The sequence below is a fragment of the Amblyomma maculatum genome, chromosome 6 (assembly GCF_055883805.1).
Source record: "Amblyomma maculatum isolate TAMU_Amacu chromosome 6, ASM5588380v1, whole genome shotgun sequence".
In the NCBI taxonomy this organism is placed as follows: Eukaryota; Metazoa; Arthropoda; class Arachnida; order Ixodida; family Ixodidae; genus Amblyomma; species Amblyomma maculatum.
In genome coordinates, this window is record NC_139349.1 from 78,001,287 (window position 1) to 78,022,747 (window position 21,461).

Consider the following 21,461-nt stretch of genomic DNA (forward strand, 5'->3'; position numbering starts at 1 on the left):
TTTCGCCTCAATCGAAAAAGAACCGCCGCGACCTGGACTCGATCCTAGCTGCACCCTTTGGACAACAGCCAAGCATAACACCAAAAAGCAAATTTGGACCACCTCGGATTCTTTAACCTGCACTGATATTGCACAGCACACGGGCGCATTGTTTTTCGCCTCAATCGAAAAAGAACCGCCGCGACCTGGACTCGATCCTAGCTGCACCCTTTGGACAACAGCCAAGCATCCTAACCACTGGACCACAGCGGTGGCTATATGTAGTTACTGAAATTTTTAATGCTAGGACATGGTGGCATATATTTTACCCTTCGTAAAAAAAGTTTGCGGGCGCTGCTAGAGTCTGCTCGAACGTTGCATTGCAAGAGTCGTTTTAAACGCAAGGTTACTACAGCATTTTAACAGCGTGTTAATTTGTCACTTGCGCCGCTAGCATAATGACGAAATCGTTGTTCACGGGTTCACGCGCTTTCGCTACTTTCGCTACGCTTTCGCCACCGACGACGAGCAAGAAAAAGAAAACGCGTAGTTGCCCCAACCAAGCGTTACTGCGGAAATCACGTGCCTCGACACAACGCTCCAAATTATGGCCGAAGACAAAAGGCATGCGTCGAAATTCAAAGGTGAGAACTCGCGCAAGTGACAGCCATGGCACTTAAGCATGTTAAAAAAGCAGCAGCCTTATGAAACGACGTCATGGATGATAAATGCGCAGTTCGAACGTAGTGCCAGTAGTGCGCTTGACGACAGGCAATCTTCCCTCAACTGAAACTAACCGCCAGAATCATTCATGCGCTGTATTCTGCTGTGATGCCCTAAAATTCGACGAAGTTCGACGCGAAGGCAAGAAGAAAAAAAGATATCTGAGCACGGTTGGCGCAGTTGGGGTTTTCAGGAACAGGTTGTGACGTGAATCATTTCGAATAACCACAGCTGGGACTGCAGACCGAGAGGTGCGTATTTTCTCCTGACGCACATGCCAAGCACAGCAAGCATGCTGACATGCCAGCTCGCAGAAGAGGCGGTTTTCTCATATTGGCACTAGACGTTAAATGGGAAACGCGTTAGTTGCTAAGCTGGCAAGTGCTACGCGAATGCTGTGTTTTGCAATTCACCTTGAATGCGCGCCTCGGTTCGAAGGCGTAGCTCTCTGGTAGGGTGCAAAAATTAGCAACTCCTCGAGGTTGCAGAAGTCAACGGTCTTGCGCTCTCTGTTATTGCTTCCTGGAGGGCTGCAATTTTTTGTTGTTTAATATTTTCGAAACTCTTCACTCAAGCCATGACATTTTCAGAGGTGGCTGCCCTAAACGGGTTCACCACCAGCTAAACACGTGCAATACCCAGCATTCGGGTTAAGCATGAGTGGAACGACCTTGCTACAAGTCTAGTACGCGTACTTCGGCTAATTTCAGAGCATTTCGGCTGCAACGTCACCTGCCTGCGGCGAAGATGAAAGCAGTTTTTTTTTTCTTTCGTCAAAAGCTTGCGTCACTGCTACCGGAAAATCTGTTAACGTCACCGCAGGAAGTGAAATAGCGTTCTTGAGCAAGGAACGTTAGCAGCGCCTCTGTTTCTCCTCCAATCACCGCCGAGGTTTGTGGTCACGTGACAAAATTCTGATCTTTGATTGTGGCAATCTGCTGCTCATCACGAAAGCGACGAAGGGCTGAGCATTGTCCCTTCTGTCCGTGGGCTGCTGTTGACTCGGCAGGATGTATTTTATTTCGTGAACCGCAAGAGACAAAGAACTTCAACGGCGTTGTCCGCGAATGATGCTTTTGTAGACTGGACACTCTTCGGCTGTGAAATCTCTTCGGATACCTGTCGCTTTACGTGGTGGACGCCATTTTTGCCTCGTCTTTCTGGTGGATGTGCACTTCGCTCTCAAGGAAGCGTTTATTGCGCCAGCCTTGTGACCTATTGCGGACTGTTCGTGGTTGCTACGGGCCCTTCGTCGGCACATTGTACCTGGAATATTGCCTCTGAGCCAAGTTAGGTGAGAAACCTCTATCAGCTGGGGAACAAGTCAGGCCTAAAACCTTGCTACGCCCAGGCATTTAATGAGGAGGCCCTTGGTGTAATAACGCAGCTGCATATTTGGTCGGGCTTTGGCAGCCGCAGTTTTGTGCGAGAAAACTTGTTAGCTTTTGTTTGATCTGTACCGTGATCGAAGACGTTGTTAGTAGCGTTTGGATTCCGCAATTGTAGGCCTATTGCGCAGGTTTGGTGTTCGGTTGTGTCGTGACTTGTGTGAAGTGTTTGCGTTCATTTCGTGACACGCAGCCCGTAACATCGATGCTTTCTGTACTTCATTCCCTCGAATGCCCTTTACTGGTAAATTTCACTGCTGCTGTTTGAACAGTGTGTTGCTGTTGAGCTACTGGGCATGACAGACAGGGTACGCTTTAGTGGCCTTGCTGCCTACGTGCCGCGGACCCCGCTGTTCCGTGCAATGAATTGCCGTTGTGCGTGACGCATACCTCGCTTTCAGCCCGGAACGCTTTGCGAACGTGATAAATACAAAGCCCATAAATGCGTACTCTGGCCTCGTTGATGTGCTAGCGTTCGCTGGTTTCCTTGTTCACGTGTGCTGATGTCGATGGCCGTAAAGTTTTTGGAGTTGTTCGTATCGCATCTCAAGGGCAATGACTCGCAGCGGGTTTTGCCAACGCGGGTGAAAGCCGCCGCGTTTTGCGCATGGTCTTTACTTGCCGATGTCCGGCCTGGCATAGTGCCTGGAGCCTCACGCAAGCCATTGTTCACGGGTTCAGATCAGGTGATGCCCTTCACCTTGCCCCCCCCCCCCCCCCCCCCCCCCCCTCTATTTTTTTTCTTTTTTCGGGTAGCGCATTGTCAACTTGTTGCTACGCGCGTCCTAGGGAAACGCGATGGGACGAAATTTATGGAAGTTGAGAAAATTGTTTAGTCGGACTGCGGACTTCGGAGTGCCTTGCCGGCTGACTTGTGCACGTCGGCGCTATTGCGGTAACAAGGATGAAAATGTGAGCAAACTTTCTTTTGAGCTTCGCGCAGAAAAGCACGCTCATTTGCATCGTTCTCGAGACATTTTATATAAGTTATATTAGCGGTACTACCGTAAGCATGGCCTTACTGACGTCGCTGAGTGTTCGGCAGTTTTAGTGCACAGCAGCTTCGGTTCTCAGCGCTTCTCTGCCTGGACTTATTTGAAGTTATTTGCAAGTGGTTGCTACAACTGCAGCTTGAACCTTCTCGGTTGTTGGTTCTGCATGATTTCCTCTCCCTTCTGCAGTGGGCTGGTTGAATGAGAATGTTGTCTGAACATTCAAGGGGGTTCTGGTAAAATAAAAGCATGGCATTAGTACTGCATGGCAGCACTAATGTGCTCACTGTTCCAGACGTCTGAATTTGGAGGATGGCAGGTGCTGAAGGCATATCTTAAAAGGGATGTTGGTGAGCTTGATGTAGTTGCAGTGATGAACATAATCGGTACTGGTGTCTTGCATTATTGATATGGCCAGCACATGTGTCCAGTGAAAACTGAAGTGTACAATGCACGTGTCTCTCTGGTTTATTTGACAGGCGTGTGGCAGCTTACCTGGTCCCCGTGTGGACGTGACTAAGTGACGCTGGGCGGAAGAGGTATCATGGAGCGAGACACGAATCAGATGTCTCAGAGTGGGGCCCTGTGTCGGTCCGGTTGTGGCTTTTATGGCAGTCCGGCCACAGATGGGCTCTGCTCACAGTGCTACAAGGATGCCTTGAAGCGCAAGCAGACAACTGGCCGGGGCAGCCCAACAGGTAGGGCAGTGTGTGTACACAGCATGGCTTTGAGGTGCAAAGAATTGAACTTTATAGTTTAATGAAATGGCGTATTGACATCATGAACAGTTGGAAGAAGTGACAGTTGAAAGATTGCATGTTTGTTTAACGGTGTTCTGAAATAGGAGTAATTACTTACTACCATACACCCAAGCATCACTATAAGGACGCTTTACAATGCGAGAGTTGTGTTCCTGCATCACCAAAGCTACGATCTCACTCCAAACGATCTTGGTAGCATTGTTGAAAGACTACCCTTTGCTGCTCGTAACCTCCCAGAGTGTGTCGTCTAGTTCCACGAAGAGAGTTGCTTGCGAAGCATTTCCTGAAAGGCTGCATGCGAATAGCTGATCTTTTTCTGCGGCACCACACGCCGAACTGTCGCTGAGAAAGCGGCCATGTTGCCGTTCGCTTCGGCAAACATCATTTTCCGGAAAGCCACTGTAAACTGCATCCACATGCCGTTATTCATTACTAAAAGCGCACATGAAGATAAATGCGCTTGGGATGGGAAGACAAAATGCCAGAAACTGCACGTTGTCGATGCGGTTTTGGCTGTCCGTTCACCAGCAGGCACACCACTTGTTGCCAGACTGTGCCTCAAATTCTGCTAAAGACCACTATATAAGACTAGGGGTGGCTTTAGCTTGCTTTTCTTGAGAAAAAAAACGACCTATATTCCAGTACACGGTTATTAGTTCTACTATGATAGAATTCCATGCTAGGATTGCGTGGCAGAAGAGAAAGCCATTCGCAAAGATGTGAAGCATCCCTCTATTGAAAGTGTGTATCGCATGTAAGCAATGTCTTGAAGCACGTGGGCAGTACGCTGCTGAAGAGCCAGCATTGTATGCAAGGGTGGCCTTCTTCGCCTGTAACAGGGGAGAAGTTGCCTCATTTGTTTTGTCTGTGAAAGGCTTGGTGGTTGGTCTTGCATAGATCTTGTGCAGTGAAAGAGCCATCGTTCACTGTCACATTGCAGATACGTGAAGATTATGCCAGGTCCCTGGACCTGATTTGTCAAACGTAACATACTTCTGCATTCTACAAAATAAATTCTTGGGTCATGATGTCAAAAGTGAACATGAGTTAGGGTGAGTCAATTTAGGCGGCTCCTGGATGCAAAACATTTGGTGTTGCATCCTTTAAGCCCCTGAAAAGGATGGATTGGTTTTTAGGATATGTTAGAGAAGTGTACAGAGTGAATACTTCTTAAATCTACTTTTTAAATACTAAGCATAGTTGCTGGAACAGAGCTGGTGTCTAATTCACGCCAGGTCAACCTCCAAATGGCAATTTTTGAAAACCTTTTTTATTGAACTTTCCTCTTTTTTTCTTTTTCCAAAGAGGCTTGTTTCAAGCCTGTTGATGTTGTGGTGAGTGACACTGAGCCCGGTTCTGCCATTCTCTGGGCATGATGTTGTGGCTACACTTTGAGGCAGAAAATGACAGTTGTCTCTGCAGCTGTTGGTCTGAAGGGGAACAATGGACAGTTGCATCACAGTTGGCCTGTGTGGCGAGCGGCATCCATGATGTCTTTGATGTTGAGGAAGTGAGATCAGAAATTGAAAAAAAAAAAGCCCTAGAGTGTGCCAAAAGAAATGTTGTTCCGTGTGTTGGCATGTGTGGACCCTGCCAATTAGATACTCAGCGTCAGATGTAAGCAAGGTTTAGCACGCGCAATCCTATACAGCTGAACATTTTTCCTTGCTATTTTGCACTATTTCCAGATAGGATGGAAAACTAAAAAAGAGCACTGTAGAATCTGCATTGGAGTAATGCGAAAACACAGATGCTGCTGTTCGTTGCTTCTGGTTGCTTCTAATTGCTTAATTCACTTCTTGTTTACCCATTTTAGTCTTTGGTACTTTCAAATTGCGCGGCAATTCCTTCCTATGCCCTTTTTCGGCTCTACTTCCGGTTGCATGTCGTCACATCCTCTACCTCGCATTATTTCACTTCTTGTTTACCCATTTTAGTCTTTGGTACTTGCAAATTGCGCACCAATTCCTTCCTATGCGCTTTTTTCCAGCTCTACTTCCGGTTGCGTGACGTCACATCTTTGGCGTCGTATACACACGGCACCCCTTTCTTTCTCTCTTTCCGCTTTCACTCCCACCTTCTTCACTTCTCTTAGGCACGGTTAGGCACAGGTCAGGTGTCCACAGAACAAGTGTGGCAGATACTGCGCCTTTTCTTTCCTGTGAACTAGTTATTCTAATTAATTACATAACTGACTTATTGGTCTAATTATTTTTTCTTCAGCAACATTACGTCACCCTCTATCCATTGACACCACTCATTACCCTCTGGCACTTCTCAATTACTCGCAACTTCTGCAGAGACGGTCTGGGGACAGAAGTCTGAAAATAGCGAATTAATGCTTTCACATTAAAAAGCCTCTTTTCTTTGTCTTGCCAGTCATGATAACGGAAGGCGCAATGTCTCGCATTATAACCAAGTCCTGGTAGTTTCAGTCACTAGACACTTCAGAAGTTTTACCCCAAGTCTGCCATTTGCACATGGATTAGTTACCCTCTTTCCAGCGAAAATGACAGGGCTGGAAGTGCTGCTCCAATTGCTCCATTCTGCTCCAAACTGCTTTTCCTGCTCCATCTGGCTCCCAAATGAAATATTGCTCTAAACTGGCCGATTTGATGTTCGGCTACCAAATTTAGCAGAACACGGAAACACTGTCATTGCATCAATGGCAAAGATATAATGCAGCTTGCACAGGGCTTAATCCAAATGAAATTTTTGTAAGGGAAAGAAGCATGGAGCATAATGAATATTTTTTTCAAGTAAATATAGTATAAGACATCGGTGGTTGGAGATAATTTTTCTGGGGGGGGGGGGGGGGGGGGATGCGCTGTTCATGTGACATAGCACCTCCTCCTCAGCCGAAACTTGTCCAACTGCAAAAGCTGCACAAGTTATTCTAATGATTCTGCTGTGAAGACAGGCAGGTACTTCACCATTGAGCCTCTTCGTCGATGACATGGATGGAAAAACTTTATTTTCGTCAGAGAGCATGTGTGGACGATTCCGTGTCAGATGGCCATCAACCCATGGCTGACGGCGACCTGGGTAGCCCACTCCACGGCCCTGGTCTGGACGACCGGGTCTGAGTTGGCCAACACGGCCTCCCACTGTTCGAGGGAAGGATCACGCATAATATCCACCGGTGGCGGTGCTATGCTGCAGCTCCATAATATGTGGTCATAGGTTGCCAATTCCTGATACCATTTGCACTCCGGCTGAATGTCCGGGTAGATTTTGCTCAACATGTATGGGTTGAAGAAATATCAAGCTTGTCAGGCCCACAGCAGACAAAACCATACTTGAAGCATTATGGGTTGGTACGCCAAAGCTGTCAATCACTAGTGAGCTTCTCGAGAGTGTTGCAAAGGCATACGGGGTCTATCGCCAAAATATTAAAGATGAGTCCCAGCATTGCTCAAGCTAAGAATGATGGAACTATTTGGCAGGAGGCAGTGCAGTAAAAAAGCTGTAGAATGGAACGGCTACCATGGACAAGACTGTCGAGGTTGTGCTGCAGTCTGCGATCCCACGGTAGGCAAAAAGCATGGGAGCGGAACTGGCGCCAAGCTTGTCAAGGCACGTTATTGTGGTCTGAAGGTGTCTTTTTGGCAGACGAAATACCCATGTGCTCAGGAATTTATCAGCCCAGGATAGGACCAAAAAGGATCATGTAATACCCCATATCTAGGGGCTTTGAGGTGTATTCTAAATAAAATAAAATAAGATGGATATGCACAAACAAGGTAGGGAGCTGAAATGTCATGCCCGCTAATCAACTCCAAATTAGTATCACTGCTAGAGCGCATCGAAGTGGTAGACTCGACATATGAATCTATCCAGTCAAAATAGGTAAATGCATTAGGTCAGACCAGATGTTGAGTTATGAAGCGTGTTTGCTGCTAGTGTTCTCCAGGTTTTTGTTAAGGTCGGCCCGTGTTATATATTTCTACATGCTTTGGCTGTTTGTCTTGTCAGAGATGAGTGCAAAGCTGGAAAGGCATTGAACTTGCATAAAAAGGAATCAAATTGGAGATTTTATATTTTAGAAAAAGAAAACTGCAGTTATCAAAGGAGTTTGACCTTAGAAACTTGCTCCAACATATAATTCAAATGCTCCAAAATGGCTTTACTACTGCTCTCAAAGCTGCTCTAAAATGCTGAAGCCTGCTTTCACTTCTGGAATGAGAATTGTACCAAATATGTCAAATATTTGTTTCTTTGCTTAGGTCATAGAGCTTTTCTCCTGAATAAAGTGGCACCATTCTTTCAAGTTCCTTTACTCGGAAATTTCTTAAATATAGTTTGAATGGTGCTTCACTGTTTGCCAATAATGAATTGCCAAAAAAGCATCTTGCAGGGTTCGATACAGGAAGAAAGTAATCTAGATGGTGCAAAAAAACTCCATATGGATAGTAGCTACTATTTTGGAGCTTCTAACATTTAGGAGGACATCTTTGTACGGTAGGATTCGTTATACAGAGGCCAACTCCATATCGTTCGCACCAACATTGCATTTTCTTCCTTTGCAAATTATCTTTGTTGCGAGATTTGTAGCAAACTGCACATTTCCTTTGAAGTGTTTTCTTCTCTGCAGAGGGGTTCTTCTGAGGAAACATTTCATGGGATCATTGCGGTTTCATGTATAGATGTCTGAAATGGGAATGTAACGAAAGGCAGGACAAAAATGGTCCATCATGGACAAATGTGGCCATCTTGTGCCAGAAATTGCAATTAGATGCAGTGGGATTTGGTACAGAACCTCATGACTACTGTACTTGTCAACGGGAGGGTTGATGCCATGTATGCATGGGAATAGCTTTTGGCACACATTGCAGAGGAAAACCATTGGTAAAGAAAGTGCGCATTCCCCGCGTAACATAAATTGGCAACTCTGGTGAAGCTGGAGTTGGGGGCCCGGTGTATAGTGAAGGGATGAGAAGGAAATGTTGGAATAGGAGGTAAAAGGTGGTGGCAAGGTGCAAGAATAGTGCTATTTTTTGAAGAAAAAAAAAAGGGGAAGGCAATGTGGCACTTGGCAGTTAAGCTCGATGACGTGGCCGCAATTGAAACTTCCTGATGCCAGGTGTACTTGTCTTCCCAGGTGATCGAAATTATTCTGTAGACTTGCACTGCAGCGTCCCTCATATTTGATGTTGTCACTTAAATACTAAATTCTACATACTGTGATACTGCATGAAGTGATGACAATGCAGCTGGACAGGCGACAGTGCCCAGAAGACACACCTTCGCATAGGCAAGGACCATGCTTTGTCTGTCTCTCCTGTGCATTGTCGCCTATTCAGCTGTGTTTTAGAGCACAGCTCTTTGGTGCCCGTTCCTGGGTTTCGCAGAGTCGGTGTTGTCCCTCGTAACCAGCTCCAATTTCGCTCCCACCTTACTTCCTTCCCTTACGGTGTGATTCAGGGGTCCATAGAAACAAGTCTGACAGATACTGCGCCTTTGCATTCCTGTGAACCAATTGTGAAAGGTGCGCTTCAGACCTCAAGTGGAAGACGTGGCCACACATGGTACACACTGCAAAGATAATTCATGAATAAGGCGAGCGCCCACACCGAACTGCAGGGTAGCATGTGCAGTAACAGAGAATTCACACACTCACTGAGGAAAGCATCATATTTTGATATAGTTTGCGTATATACAGCTAGTTTGATAGTCCGGAACTCTAGCCGATCGTCCGTTGGCTTTCGAGGAAGCCAGGAAGGCCTGGCCCGGATCTAGCCCGCCCTCATTTTCCTTTAAAACATATTGTTAGAAACTTGATGAGACGCTTGCTAACATTGGCTACAGCGTTTTCAAGTCGGTTTAAGATATTCTGGAAAGTTCTTTCTTCTCCTCTGCAGCTTGTGGCATTAGTCTCTCCACCATGCACCGTTCCTATGGGCCCACGTGCTGCCTCCCGCAACTTCCAGATAACTTAATTGCTCTCTTCATTTCTTCGACCACAAAGCTACCTTCATGACAGTCAAGAACTGTTAGCGGAGTGTTTCTTGAAGGAATATGTATGAAAAATGAAATAGTTGTCTGTAATTGTACATACATGTCTTGCTCGAAATCTTTGCCTTAATCTATCGAAAAAGGTAAAACAGCTGATCAGCTACGCTCAAATTTCGCTGAAATAGCATAATCGTCGACAAATTTTTATTTCATCATGTGCGCAGACCAACTAACTCAACATTCCACTGTATAAATACTGTGTTTCTTGGGAAAACTGATTTCTAAGAAGTATGCGGAGCCATTCATCATGGACTACTCACTTGGCTTGCTAGTTGCTGTCCTTGTCAGTATTAAGTTGCATTTTTCTTGTTTTGGGTGTCATTACAGTGTTGGTAGTGATGTCTGCTCCTTGGACTTTCAGCTTCATCGTCGTCCAGTGAGAGTGCCTCTTCCGCCAGCATCGCAGCTGTGTCTGATCCTGCTTTGAACACAGCCAGCCCCACAGTTCCTCCCGTTGTGGCCTCCACCTCCCAGGACGCAGCCGTCAGTGAGGTGAGACTTGCTGATTTTCTGCTTTGTATCCATGTGCCCGAAAATGTTGCGCCAGTACTGACGAAAAGATTTTGGTACGAACAAAATTTTCTTTGCCAAGCTGTGCCAAAGGGATTTTCGGAGATACCCATAAGTTTGAATAGTTTACGAATGGCGCTGAATTTCTACTCACTGCACTTTCGTCATTCCATCTGATTATTTGGGAGCATTTTTGTTTTGTTCATTTGAACTTGGCACCTCCTTGCACGTATGGCATCAGTTGTCATACTTTGCAAAATGACTTCCTCCACAATAAATAGCAATCGCGCAGTAATTTTATGGCTGCCGTAAAAAAGAGTGCTTTGACAGCCGTCAAGAGCTGCCTCTGGTGTGGCGGCATGCTGCATGCTCAGCACTGCGCATGCTGATCACTGCAGTGTATGATCGACAGTGGAGAAAGGCAAACAAGCACTATTTTGCTGTGATCGCATCACACAACCACCATGTGAGAGGAGGCGTTCATCTGAAGCGGGCATTAAGAGGATAGTGATATGCGAAAAACTGTGACACGTCGACACTCATGTAGTTGCTTGGAAACCTGTGCTAGCCTTAGCAGTCACATTAAGGGAAAAAGTGGATGACAGGAACAAACACCTTTGAGCTGATGTGCCGAACTGCTTATTCAGATGTATTCTGAAATTGTAACAGAGTAGGAGTACCAGCAGATACAAAAACTCTCACGTAAGAGACGCTGGACATGGACGGCACTGGTCCATTTTTAACGGTTCTTGCGTACGTGGAATTTGTGTCTGGCAGTACTCCCATTTCGTTGCAGTTTCAAGATGCAGTATCTGGCCCAATAGCTTGCTGTATTTTACATGTAGTGCAGGTGGTGCGTCCTGCGGTAATCTGCGGTATAGTTTCGTATTTCGCACTTTAGATTGCAACAGCATATGGGCCAATCCAGTGACCTGCAGTAAAGCAAAACTGGTGCTCCAAGCGAAGCAGTTTATGTCCCGTCGATATCTGTTCATGAGAGACATCAAAGAGTTTGTGAGAAACATGTAGATGATTGACTTGCTTGTTTCTATTCCTAGGGACACTATTGTGTTTTAAAACTGAAAACATATTGCTTATAGCCAACAGTGTAGTGTGCCGTTGGAATGTGGCAGCCTCATCCCAAAATTTGCATCAGCAAACTGGGCTCAGTATATCATTATTCTGCAAACATCACAAAAAAATTTGAATATATGGTTTTAACGGCACTGTCTCGCTGGCACTGTCTCGACGCCTGATGGGGTGGTGATTGGCTGCATTGGAACTGAAGGGGAAAGTAGGCTTCCACAGTGCTTATTAGCTTTATTATTTATTATTAGTACTTGTGTGGAAATAATTTTGTGGGATGCTGGCTTTTGTCTTGGGTCTTTGCAATACACTAAAACTTGGGTTAATTTGGATCTGGAGGGTCTGAAGGTATCTTATACCCCAGTCACACGGCACTTCTCTAAGGTCCTTACTGCAATGGAGGTTTACTGCATTAAAGAAGCAAAACTAAAAGGGAAAAATGCACTTGCACTTGCTTACACAGCAAGTGCAAAGGAGATCTATCGAACGGCAATCACAACGGCTGTTAACCGCTGCCCATGAAATGGCGCTAGTAACAGCTACCAAAATTGAAGTAAACAATATCTTTCAGCTTATGTAATAAGTGAACAAGACTGCCCTCGTTTATGCTAGTAAAAGTAACCAAATCATTAATAAAGAGATCCTGAAAGTGAAGCGGATGTTTAGTAACAAAAGTTTTTCTTTTTTCCTTTCTATTCTGACCACATATGCCGGTGCTGCTGCTGAAAACGTTCGAAGTCTTTTGTCAGCACTCGTGATTCTAAACGTTCATTGAAATGCAAAGTTAACTCCTAAGTAGAATAAATTAAGCTTAAATGTAATATTAAAAATTATATTTGCAAGCTTTTTTTTTTTTAAGCCCGCCTCGTGGTGCTCAGGTTTGGGCTGCTCCTTTACGCAGCCGAAGGTCGCTGACGACTGCCTTTCCCGGTTTGGGCCTTCATCGCAAAGGGCTCACGACTTTGCCATGTAGCTGCACATCAACCGCCTTTGGAGCAAAGAACATTAATTCTCAAAGGCCTTATTCGTGTGACTGGTATGAAAGTTCCTCTAGATACAATCAGGTGAACCAAAAACTGCCAAAACCCGTTTACCTAAGAAATTTATTGCTGAAAGACGGCAGTAGAAGTAAAAGGGGTTGACAGCAGTCAAAATCACTGTGTAGGCAATTGAGGATCTCTGAGGGCAACTCAGCGAGTCATTTGAAAGTGCAACTGGCATTGGCTTCTAAACCCCAGCTTTAGTCTAGACGAGTCATGAATTGTTTGATTTGCTTCTTTAGTGTACTTTCGAGCTGCTGTAACAAACCTTTGACCTTTTATTTTCTGCGGTGGCTGTTTTCATACTGCATTGTGCTCCTTAAAGGCTAGACTGTGCCAGTTACACATAAGCTTGTGCAGATTTGTGCCTTTTTTGTGTGTTTGCTTCATGCCTTGTTCCTAGTGCCCATTGTCTTTTGAATTGTGTGTGTGTATATATGTGTATTGTGAGAGTAGCTGATACACTGTCTCTCTGTATGGGTCCTATAAGGCCTGTTCCTTGTTGCAGAAGACAGACCTGAACCTGGATGCATGCGGTGCACCGTCAAAATCAGCAGAGAGTGTGACCTCTGAAACAGGCAGCCAGCAGGATGACCAGAAGGACCAAAAGAAAAAGAAGAATCGGTGTCGGATATGCCGCAAGAAAGTTGGCCTCACCGGTGAGTGATTGCTTGGTGTACATTTTTATTTATTTATTTATTTTTTTTTTTTTGACAGTAATAACACAGTAGGTTGCCTTTGGTAAGTTGAGGGCTGCAGGCATTCTTTAATAAAGGTTAAAGCTGAGCGAACAGTCTGCTAAACACCCTACCATGGCAGTTCCATTTAAAGCCAGTTTGGCCCAGTCAAGCAAGAATTCCAGTTTCATGAAAACACTCAGGACAAGCTTAGGTTTGACACATAAATACTGGGGGCGTGTGAATATTGAGATTTTTTAATGCAGATCGAATACAAATATGGGGGGAAAAATCAAAGAAACATTGTCTTTAGTTCAGAATTCATGTGGTATTTGCAAATAAAATTATGCTAGAATTGCACAGAAGTGTGCATCCCACTGAAAAATCCAGTACAAATTCTGTACAGGATTTCATATACCAGTTTATATATATATATATATATATTGTAATAGGGCGTTTATTGACGCTCAGATGGAGAGCTGTGAGGACAGGACCTTGCAACGGCGAGCCCAGCGTACTTCTTCTTCGTCGCACAACGCACAGGTGCATGTCGATGGCGATGACTATCACAGTACATTTTCCCCCCGGGTAAAAAAAGGAGCCATCCTGGCGACTTATGGCGCGGAAAACACAGCGGGGTCATAGAATGGCTTCAATCGGTTCACGTGAACTGTTTCACGACCACGGCGACGCAAGTCCGCAGAGGGCGTGACGGGCTCAACTACGTAGTTGACTGCAGATGTTTGCTGGAGGACCCTATATGGCCCGTGGTAGCGAGCAAGAAACTTCTTTGAAAGGCCAGGGGTTGTGGAGGGCACCCAGAGCCACACCAGTGTGTCCGGGAGATATGACGAAGCTTCGCCGGTATCACGGAGGTATTTTTGTTGCCACTGATTTTCTGTTGTGAGAGAGCGGGCGAGCTGACGGCATTCTTCTGCGTACGTGACGGCATCGGATAGCGGGGAAGATTCGGAAACGTCAGGGCGGTAGGGAAAAAGTGTGTCCATAGTACAGGGTGGCTCGCGCCCGTAAAGGAGAAAGAATGGAGAGAATCCAGTAGTGGCCTGTGTCGCGGTGTTATATGCGTAAGTAACAAACGGTAGAACTTGGTCCCAATTGGAATGGTCGGTGTTCACGTACATAGCCAGCATGTCACCGAGAGTGCGGTTAAAACGTTCTGTCAGTCCATTCGTCTGAGGGTGGTACGAGGTAGCGGTGCGGTGTATGATGCGGCATTCTTTCAGGAGAGCCTCAAGAGCGTCTGATAAGAAAACGCGTCCGCGGTCACTGAGCAGTTCGCGAGGGGCACCATGGCGAAGAACCAGGTTTTTCAGAATAAAGGCAGCCACGTCGCGTGCGGAAGCAGAGGGCAATGATGATGTCTCAGTGTAGCGGGTTAGATGATCCACTGCCACGATAATCCAGCGGTTGCCAGCTGAAGTTGTAGGAAGGGGACCGTATAGATCTATGCCGACACGATCAAACGGACGGGCAGGACAGGGCAACGGCTGCAACGAAGCAGAGGACTTGAGAGGAGTTTTTCGGCGTTGGCAAGACTGGCAGGAGCGGACAAAATGGCGGACAAAGCGGTACATTCCACGCCAGAAGAAGCGTAGACGCAAGCACGTGTAGGTTTTCAACACTCCGCCGTGGGCGCACTGGGGATCAGTATGGAAAGCAGCACAAATTTCGGCGCGGAGATGACGGGGGATGACTAAAAGCCACTTCCTTCCGTCGTGAAGATAATTGCGGCGATAGAGCAGCCCGTCACGAATTGAAAAATGGTGAGCTTGGCGGGCAAGCGCCCGAGACAGACGACCTGGAGAGTGACTTGAAAGAAAGTCCAGAAGTGTAGATATCCACGGGTCGCGCCGCTGTTCCGTGGCCATGTCAATAGTGGCAAGCGAAGACAAATCGTAGGCGCAGATCTCATCAGGCAACGAAGAGGGAGGCAGCGGTGAGCGCGAAAGAGCGTCCGCGTCAGTATGCTTGAGGCCTGAGCGATATGACACGAATGTCATACTCTTGGAGGCGAAGAGCCCAGCGAGCAAGGCGGCCGGACGGGTCCTTGAGGGACGCCAGCCAGCACAGAGCGTGATGATCAGTGACCACATAAAATGGTCGGCCATAGACATACTGACGGAATTTGCCGATGGCCCAAATAATGGCCAAGCATTCTCTTTCCGTAACAGAATAATTGGACTCTGCCTTGGTCAAGGTGCGGCTTGCGTACGCCACCACATAGTCTCGGATACCAGGTTTGCGTTGGGTGAGAACGGCGCCTATCCCAATACCGCTAGCGTCAGTGTGAATCTCAGTTGGCGCATTCGGGTCGAAGTGGCGGAGGATGGGAGGCGAAACCAAAAGACGGCGTAAAGTGTTGAAGGCGTCATCACAAGCAGGTGTCCATGCGGAGAGGTCGGAGCTACCGGAGAGGAGCTGGATGAGAGGAGCAATAATAGAGGCGAAATTTAAGATGAAGCGGCGAAAGTAAGAGCATAGGCCAATGAAACTTCGTAGCTGCTTCAGTGATTTTGGGCGTGGGAATTCGGCAACTGCACGAAGTTTGGTGGGATCGGGAAGAATGCCATCCTTAGAAACGACATGACCTAGAATTGTTAGTCGGCGAGCAGCAAAGCGGCACTTCTTCAGATTCAGTTGGAGGCCGGCGGTAGCGAGACAAGTGAGAACGTCCTTCAATCGGAGCAGGTGGGATTGAAAATCGGTAGAAAAGACTACGATATCATCGAGATAGCAAAGACAGGTTCGCCACTTGAATCCACGAAGCACAGTGTCCATGAGGCGTTCAAATGTGGCCGGGGCGTTGCAAAGCCCAAAGGGCATGACGTTGAATTCATATAATCCATCTGGTGTGATGAAGGCAGTTTTAGAGCGGTCAGCGTCAGCCATTGGCACCTGCCAGTAGCCAGATCGTAAATCCAACGAGGAGAAAAACTCGGCGCCCTGCAAGCAGTCTAGTGCGTCATCGATGCGTGGCAGAGGATAGACGTCCTTGCGCGTGATCTTGTTGAGCCGGCGGTAGTCGACACAAAACCGGAAGGAGCCATCTTTCTTAGGTACCAACACAACTGGAGACGCCCAGGGACTGTGGGATGGCCGAATGACACCCCGACGGAGCATGTCGTCCACATGATCAGCAATTACTTGGCGCTCCGAAGCCGACACGCGATAGGGGCGCTGGCGCAAAGGTGCAGTTTTACCGGTGTCGATGGTGTGCTCTACGACAGACGTGCGGCCCAAGTCAGTTTGAGGAAAGTCGAATGAAGAAGCGAAGTTCTGCAAGAGGGCGACAAGTTGATCACGTTGCGCAAGTGGAAGATCAGCATCAATAGCATGTTGGAAAACGTCGGAGGGCGTCGAAGCGGTCGCAACATCGCAAGAGCACAGACTAACGTCGAAGGAGGGGGTTGAGTCAGCAAGAGTGGTGATATGACTGGGATCAAGCTCTTCAAGACGTCCAATGCATTCGCCACGGAGCAGGACTGCTGGGCAAGAAAATGGGTTCGAGGCGTAAAGTGCACTCTTGCCGTCTTGAATTTCGAGAACAGCGAACGGAAAAAGGAGGCAGGGATGACGGGAGGTGGCTTCGGAAGGTGTAAAAATCGCAGTCAAAGGAGTTACCCACTCACAAGACAGTGGTACGAGGGCAGCAGAGAACGGAGGAATGTCGGTGTCATGGGTGACGAGAAGTTTTGCAGTGCGGGGAGGGGTATCACAGAAGGGGGCATCACAGAGGGGGGCGAAGGAAATTTGTGCACGAGCACAGTCAATAACGGCTTGATGAGTCGATAGAAAATCGTATCCGAGGATGATATCATGCGAGCAGTTCGGCAGAACAATAAACTCGATGGGGTACAAGACGTCTTGAATGAGCACACGGGCTGTGCAAGATGCGGAGGGGTGAATGTGCTGTGATGAGGCGGTGCGGAGCGAAAAGTCGGAAATCGGAGTGGTCACTTTGTGAATTCGACGGCAGAGCGCTTCACTGATGACGGAGACGGCTGCACCGGTATCGACGAGAGCGAGAACTGTGGCGCCTTCTACAGAAACTTTGATAACATTAGCGGGACGGCATGGAGGACTTGAGGAATTCGAAACAAGCGCAGTTCTTGCCCCCGGAACTGCGACTGTTAGTTTCCCTCAACGGTGCTGGTAGAACGTCGCAGCATTGGAGAAAGCGATCGGCGCCGAGGAGAATGTGATCGACGAGTGGTATAGGTTTGGCGATCTTGTGGGACAAATTGAGAACCGGGCGGAATCATTTGCGAGCGTGAGTCGGTATCGTACGGGTAAAATCGCATGTCAGGCTGTGAAGGTTGGAGGCGCTGGCGACAAAGGCGCGCAACATGGCCCGGCCGACCGCAGGCATAGCAAATCGGAAGGTTGTCCGTAGTACGCCAAGGTTTCATAGGATGTGGGCGGAACCTTGAGGGTGGGGCTTGAAACGAAGGCTCAGCATGCGGCGGTGAACGGTAGGCAGGGACCTGCACATAGGAGCCAGACGTGGGCGAAGGTGGTGGCCTAGCCGTTACTTGGGCATACGTGAGAGGTGCCGTCACAGGCGGCACCACGGGGTTGGACGGCAAGGCATCAGCGACGTGTTCTTGCACGACACGGCGTATAGCAGGGGCCAAAGATGGAGCCAGTTCAGGAACGAGGCGGCCCGAGTCTTGAAAATGGGGAAGGAGTGAGATTTGACGTGCGACCTCTTCACGAATAAAATCTTTGATCTTTTGATTCAGCGGGCTCCCTTCAGAAGTTGGCGAACCACCCAGGGCTAATGCGGATACGCCTTCGTCGCACACACTGGAGCGGCGCCTAGAAGCGCGCCGCTTGCGGAGCTCGTCGTAGCTCTGGCAAAGCTTCACGAGTTCACTAACGCTGGTGGGATCTTTCGCTACCAGCATCTGGAAGGCGTCCTCAGAAATGCCCTCGGGGATGTAGCGGATTTTGTTTGCTTCCGGCATGGCCGGGTCGACTCGTTTGCAGAGATCAACGACGTCTTCTATGTAGCTGGTAAAGGTCTCATCAGCGCGCTGAACACGATCGTGTAAACGTTGTTCGGCACGAAGCTTACGCACTGCCGGGCGGCCGAACACTTCCGCGAAATTCTTTTTAAATGTCGACCAAGATGACAGGTCAGCCTCATGGTTGCGAAACCAGAGGTTCGCCACGTCCGTCAGATAGAATATGACATTACTGAGCTTGTATGAGTCATCCCACTTGTTGTAGGTGCTTACTCTTTCATAGGATGACAGCCAGTCGTCGACATCTTGATCGGCCGTGCCGCTGAACAGGCAAGGGTCACGCTGGCGCACGACGCCAGCACACATGATCGTGGGTGGAACGGCCGGCTGCGTCGAATGTCTTGCATGGCGGTCGTAGAGGGTAGTGTACGGCTTCGCAGTTCCAGTTTGGGTGGGATCGTTTCCGGCACCTCCGCCAATTGTAATAGGGCGTTTATTGACGCTCAGATGGAGAGCTGTGAGGACAGGACCTTGCAACGGCGAGCCCAGCGTACTTCTTCTTCGTCGCACAACGCACAGGTGCATGTCGATGGCGATGACTATCACAGTACAATATATATATATATATAAGCAGATAAATGAAGGGGAAATGAGGGTGCTCGTTATGATACATGAAAGAAAGAAGCCAACAGTCGGCGAGGCCAAAACCTCGTCGACTGTTGGCTTCTTTCCTTCATACACGCGCGCGTGCACACACACACACACACACACACACACACACACACACACACACACACACACACACACACACACACACACACACACACACACACACACACACACACACACACACACACACACACACATGCAGGAAGATGCATGAAACCGGGTGGAGCTGTCTTATCCCTGCTGAATACAGCAAGCTCGGTAATTTGACCTTCGAGGGACAAGAAAAAAAAAGTCCAAATTATCCGAAACCTAAAATTATTGAATGGGCCTAAAAGAAGTGCCATAAACAGTTTGCATCGCAGTAATTTTATCTGGTGAACATTTGTACAGTGGATGTCTGCACTTGAGATAAACCGAAGTAAGAGCAATGTTTTTTTCTTGGCTTAGTGAGGTGCTTTGTGCACAGTTAGGACGGCCTTCACAAAAGGCAAGGTATTCATAAAGCTGCCCCATCGAGTTTTGAGGATGCTTCACTGTAAAGGGACACGTTCAAGCATTGCGGTGAAGCACACAGTGCGGGGAAACTGCGGTGAATTGGAAATTTTTTGTGTATTTGGTACGTTTCAAATACAAATCGAATAACAAACCTACTCGATTTGTATTCGAAAGTTTAAATATTTGCATACCCCTAATAAATAGCCACTTGAAGATCCAGTAACTGATAAGGTTCTGTTGGAGTATTTGCTTGAAGCTGGGACAGGCTGAAGGTTTGAATAGGTAGGTTATATATTGACTGCCCAAGCTACCGCATAGATGCCACAGTGCCTCAGTTATGCGTTGCTGATGCTGTGCACCTTGTGACTCTGTGCAGGCTTCCAGTGTCGCTGTGGGGGCCTGTTCTGCAGTCTGCATAGATATTCCAACGAGCACGATTGTACTTTTGACTATAAGGAAATGGGTGCCCAGGAGATCCGAAAGAACAATCCTGTGGTCGTCGGGGACAAGATCCAGAAGATTTGAGGGCCCTCAAGTGTAGGAGGGTGCTGCATCCTTTTTGGTCCGTGGGGGAGGAGGGGTTGTGTGCTCACGAGGAAGGCAGAAGAAAAAGCATCACGCAAGCAAGATTGCAGCCAAGTTGTTCTTTTTTCTTTTTAAAGCCTTAGCAGTCCTTCGCTTGCCTTCAGTGCTTCTTTTTTTTTTTTTTTTTTTCCCCGTTTTCACTCCTTGTCTCTTGCCATTGCCAGCTGTTGCTGCCTGCTCCGCTGCTGTTCTGGTAGTCGTGCCCTCTTTTTCGTTTCTTTTTTTTTTTTTAACTTTGTGAATGAACTGCTTTCCTTTGTTTCTTTCAGTTTGCTGCAGTGCTACTGCACTGCTCTCTCTCTGTTCTCATCTACTCAACATGATTTTAGCAGGAACAAAAAGCAGACCAAGAAGTGTTAGGAACATTTAAGAAATTCATAGCGTGCCCACTCTTTGGTGCACTGTTGTAAAGATTTTTCTTCTCCTTTTTCCTCTGCACATCTTGCTTCACTCTTTCTTGTTTGTGTGAGACTTCTGTTCTTTTAATTTGGAGCGAATGTACACGTGCGTGCATGTGTGTGTGCGTGCATGTGTGTGTGAATCTGACAAAGACTGACTTGCCCTGCCATTGTGCTTATACTGAAGTGAATGCGTACATCTGGATGCAGGCATTTTTTCTCGGTGGGCACCAGTGGTGTGCGGGTGTCATTGCCTCACAGAAAGATATGTTGGTAGTATGTTTCTGTACTTTTTTCTTTTTTTTCCTGACCAAGGCTACGCCAGTGCGCTGCCTTGCAGTAAACGGTGTTGCATTGTTGTGTGCTATATGCTGGCTCCTTGAAGCTTTGTTTTCCGTCATTTTTTGTTTGGGAAACAGTGAGAAGCTATGCATTGCGACCAGGGCTGCTGGAAACCAGTGTTCATTGGCTTGCACTGCTAGTCCTAAGGCAGATGCAGTGACTGCTGCAGCAGGTCTTGGCTTACTTGATGTTAAGAATTCTTCCCTAATTTACATTTAGACTGGCAGATACATTTCCCAGGCTTGCTGTTCATTGGCTAGCAAAGTGAGGAGGTTGTAGAGTTGCATTGCAAGTGATTTCAAAATTGGGCTGCTAAGATCATGCAGCTTGAGAGCTAGTGCTTAGCAGGTTTTTCGGGTGCACTGCAATTTTGTTTTTGTATGCTGTGAACTGCATGGTTTATAGTCCGAAACCTTTTTGACTGCTGTTTGACCTTGGCGGTACAAAGCTAGCACAGTAAAAATTGCCTCTACTTTTTGTGCGTGCATGTGTGTGGTGTGAGCGCTGTTGAGCGCTGTGGCCGGTCATTCACTTGGGTATTGGTAAAATTATACTGTGCAGTGGTAACTGTCGGAGTTAAGATTGTTTCTTTTTCTAGTAATAGGCAGTGGTTGCTGAATGCAGAGACCACTTTGTATTATATCTTCTTGTACAAATAAACATTTCGAAATCAGCTGGATTTATTTTACTTTGAAACACTGTATTAACTAGTGCTTTACCTGTGAAACGTAATGTTTATCATCGTGTTACAGAAAGTATGCATTTCTTAACATGTTTCTTCCCCTTGGATTTCTTTGGGTGGACCGTGCTGAG

The 21,461-nt window shown here is 47.2% G+C and overlaps 1 protein-coding gene across 4 annotated transcripts; it reads left to right on the forward strand.

Moving 5' to 3' along the window:
* Window positions 1-475: 475 nt before the first annotated feature.
* Window positions 476-21,322, forward strand: drn (zinc finger AN1-type doctor no). 4 transcript variants are annotated; one of them, XM_084606983.1, is made up of 5 exons: window positions 476-623; window positions 3,562-3,780; window positions 10,220-10,350; window positions 12,985-13,153; window positions 19,700-21,322. In XM_084606983.1, the coding sequence occupies exons 2-5, from the start codon at window positions 3,627-3,629 to the stop codon at window positions 19,846-19,848; spliced, it is 603 nt and encodes a 200-aa protein (XP_084463109.1). In that variant the 5' UTR covers window positions 476-623; window positions 3,562-3,626; the 3' UTR covers window positions 19,849-21,322. The 4 variants fall into 4 exon arrangements, with proteins under 4 accessions (XP_084463109.1, XP_084463110.1, XP_084463108.1 ...); XM_084606984.1 differs by lacking the exon at window positions 476-623 and adding an exon at window positions 720-953; XM_084606982.1 differs by lacking the exon at window positions 476-623 and adding an exon at window positions 1,549-1,996.
* Window positions 21,323-21,461: the final 139 nt, after the last annotated feature.

What these genes read in the sequence shown, in the direction of transcription:
- drn (XM_084606983.1), top strand. Translation starts at nt 3,627, where the DNA reads ATGGAGCGAGACACGAATCAGATGTCTCAGAGTGGGGCCCTGTGTCGG. An exon ending in TGGCCGGGGCAGCCCAACAG is followed by an intron (nt 3,781 to 10,219) that starts GTAGGGCAGTGT and finishes TTGGACTTTCAG; the next exon opens with CTTCATCGTCGTCCAGTGAG. An exon ending in AGGACGCAGCCGTCAGTGAG is followed by an intron (nt 10,351 to 12,984) that starts GTGAGACTTGCT and finishes GGGTCCTATAAG; the next exon opens with GCCTGTTCCTTGTTGCAGAA.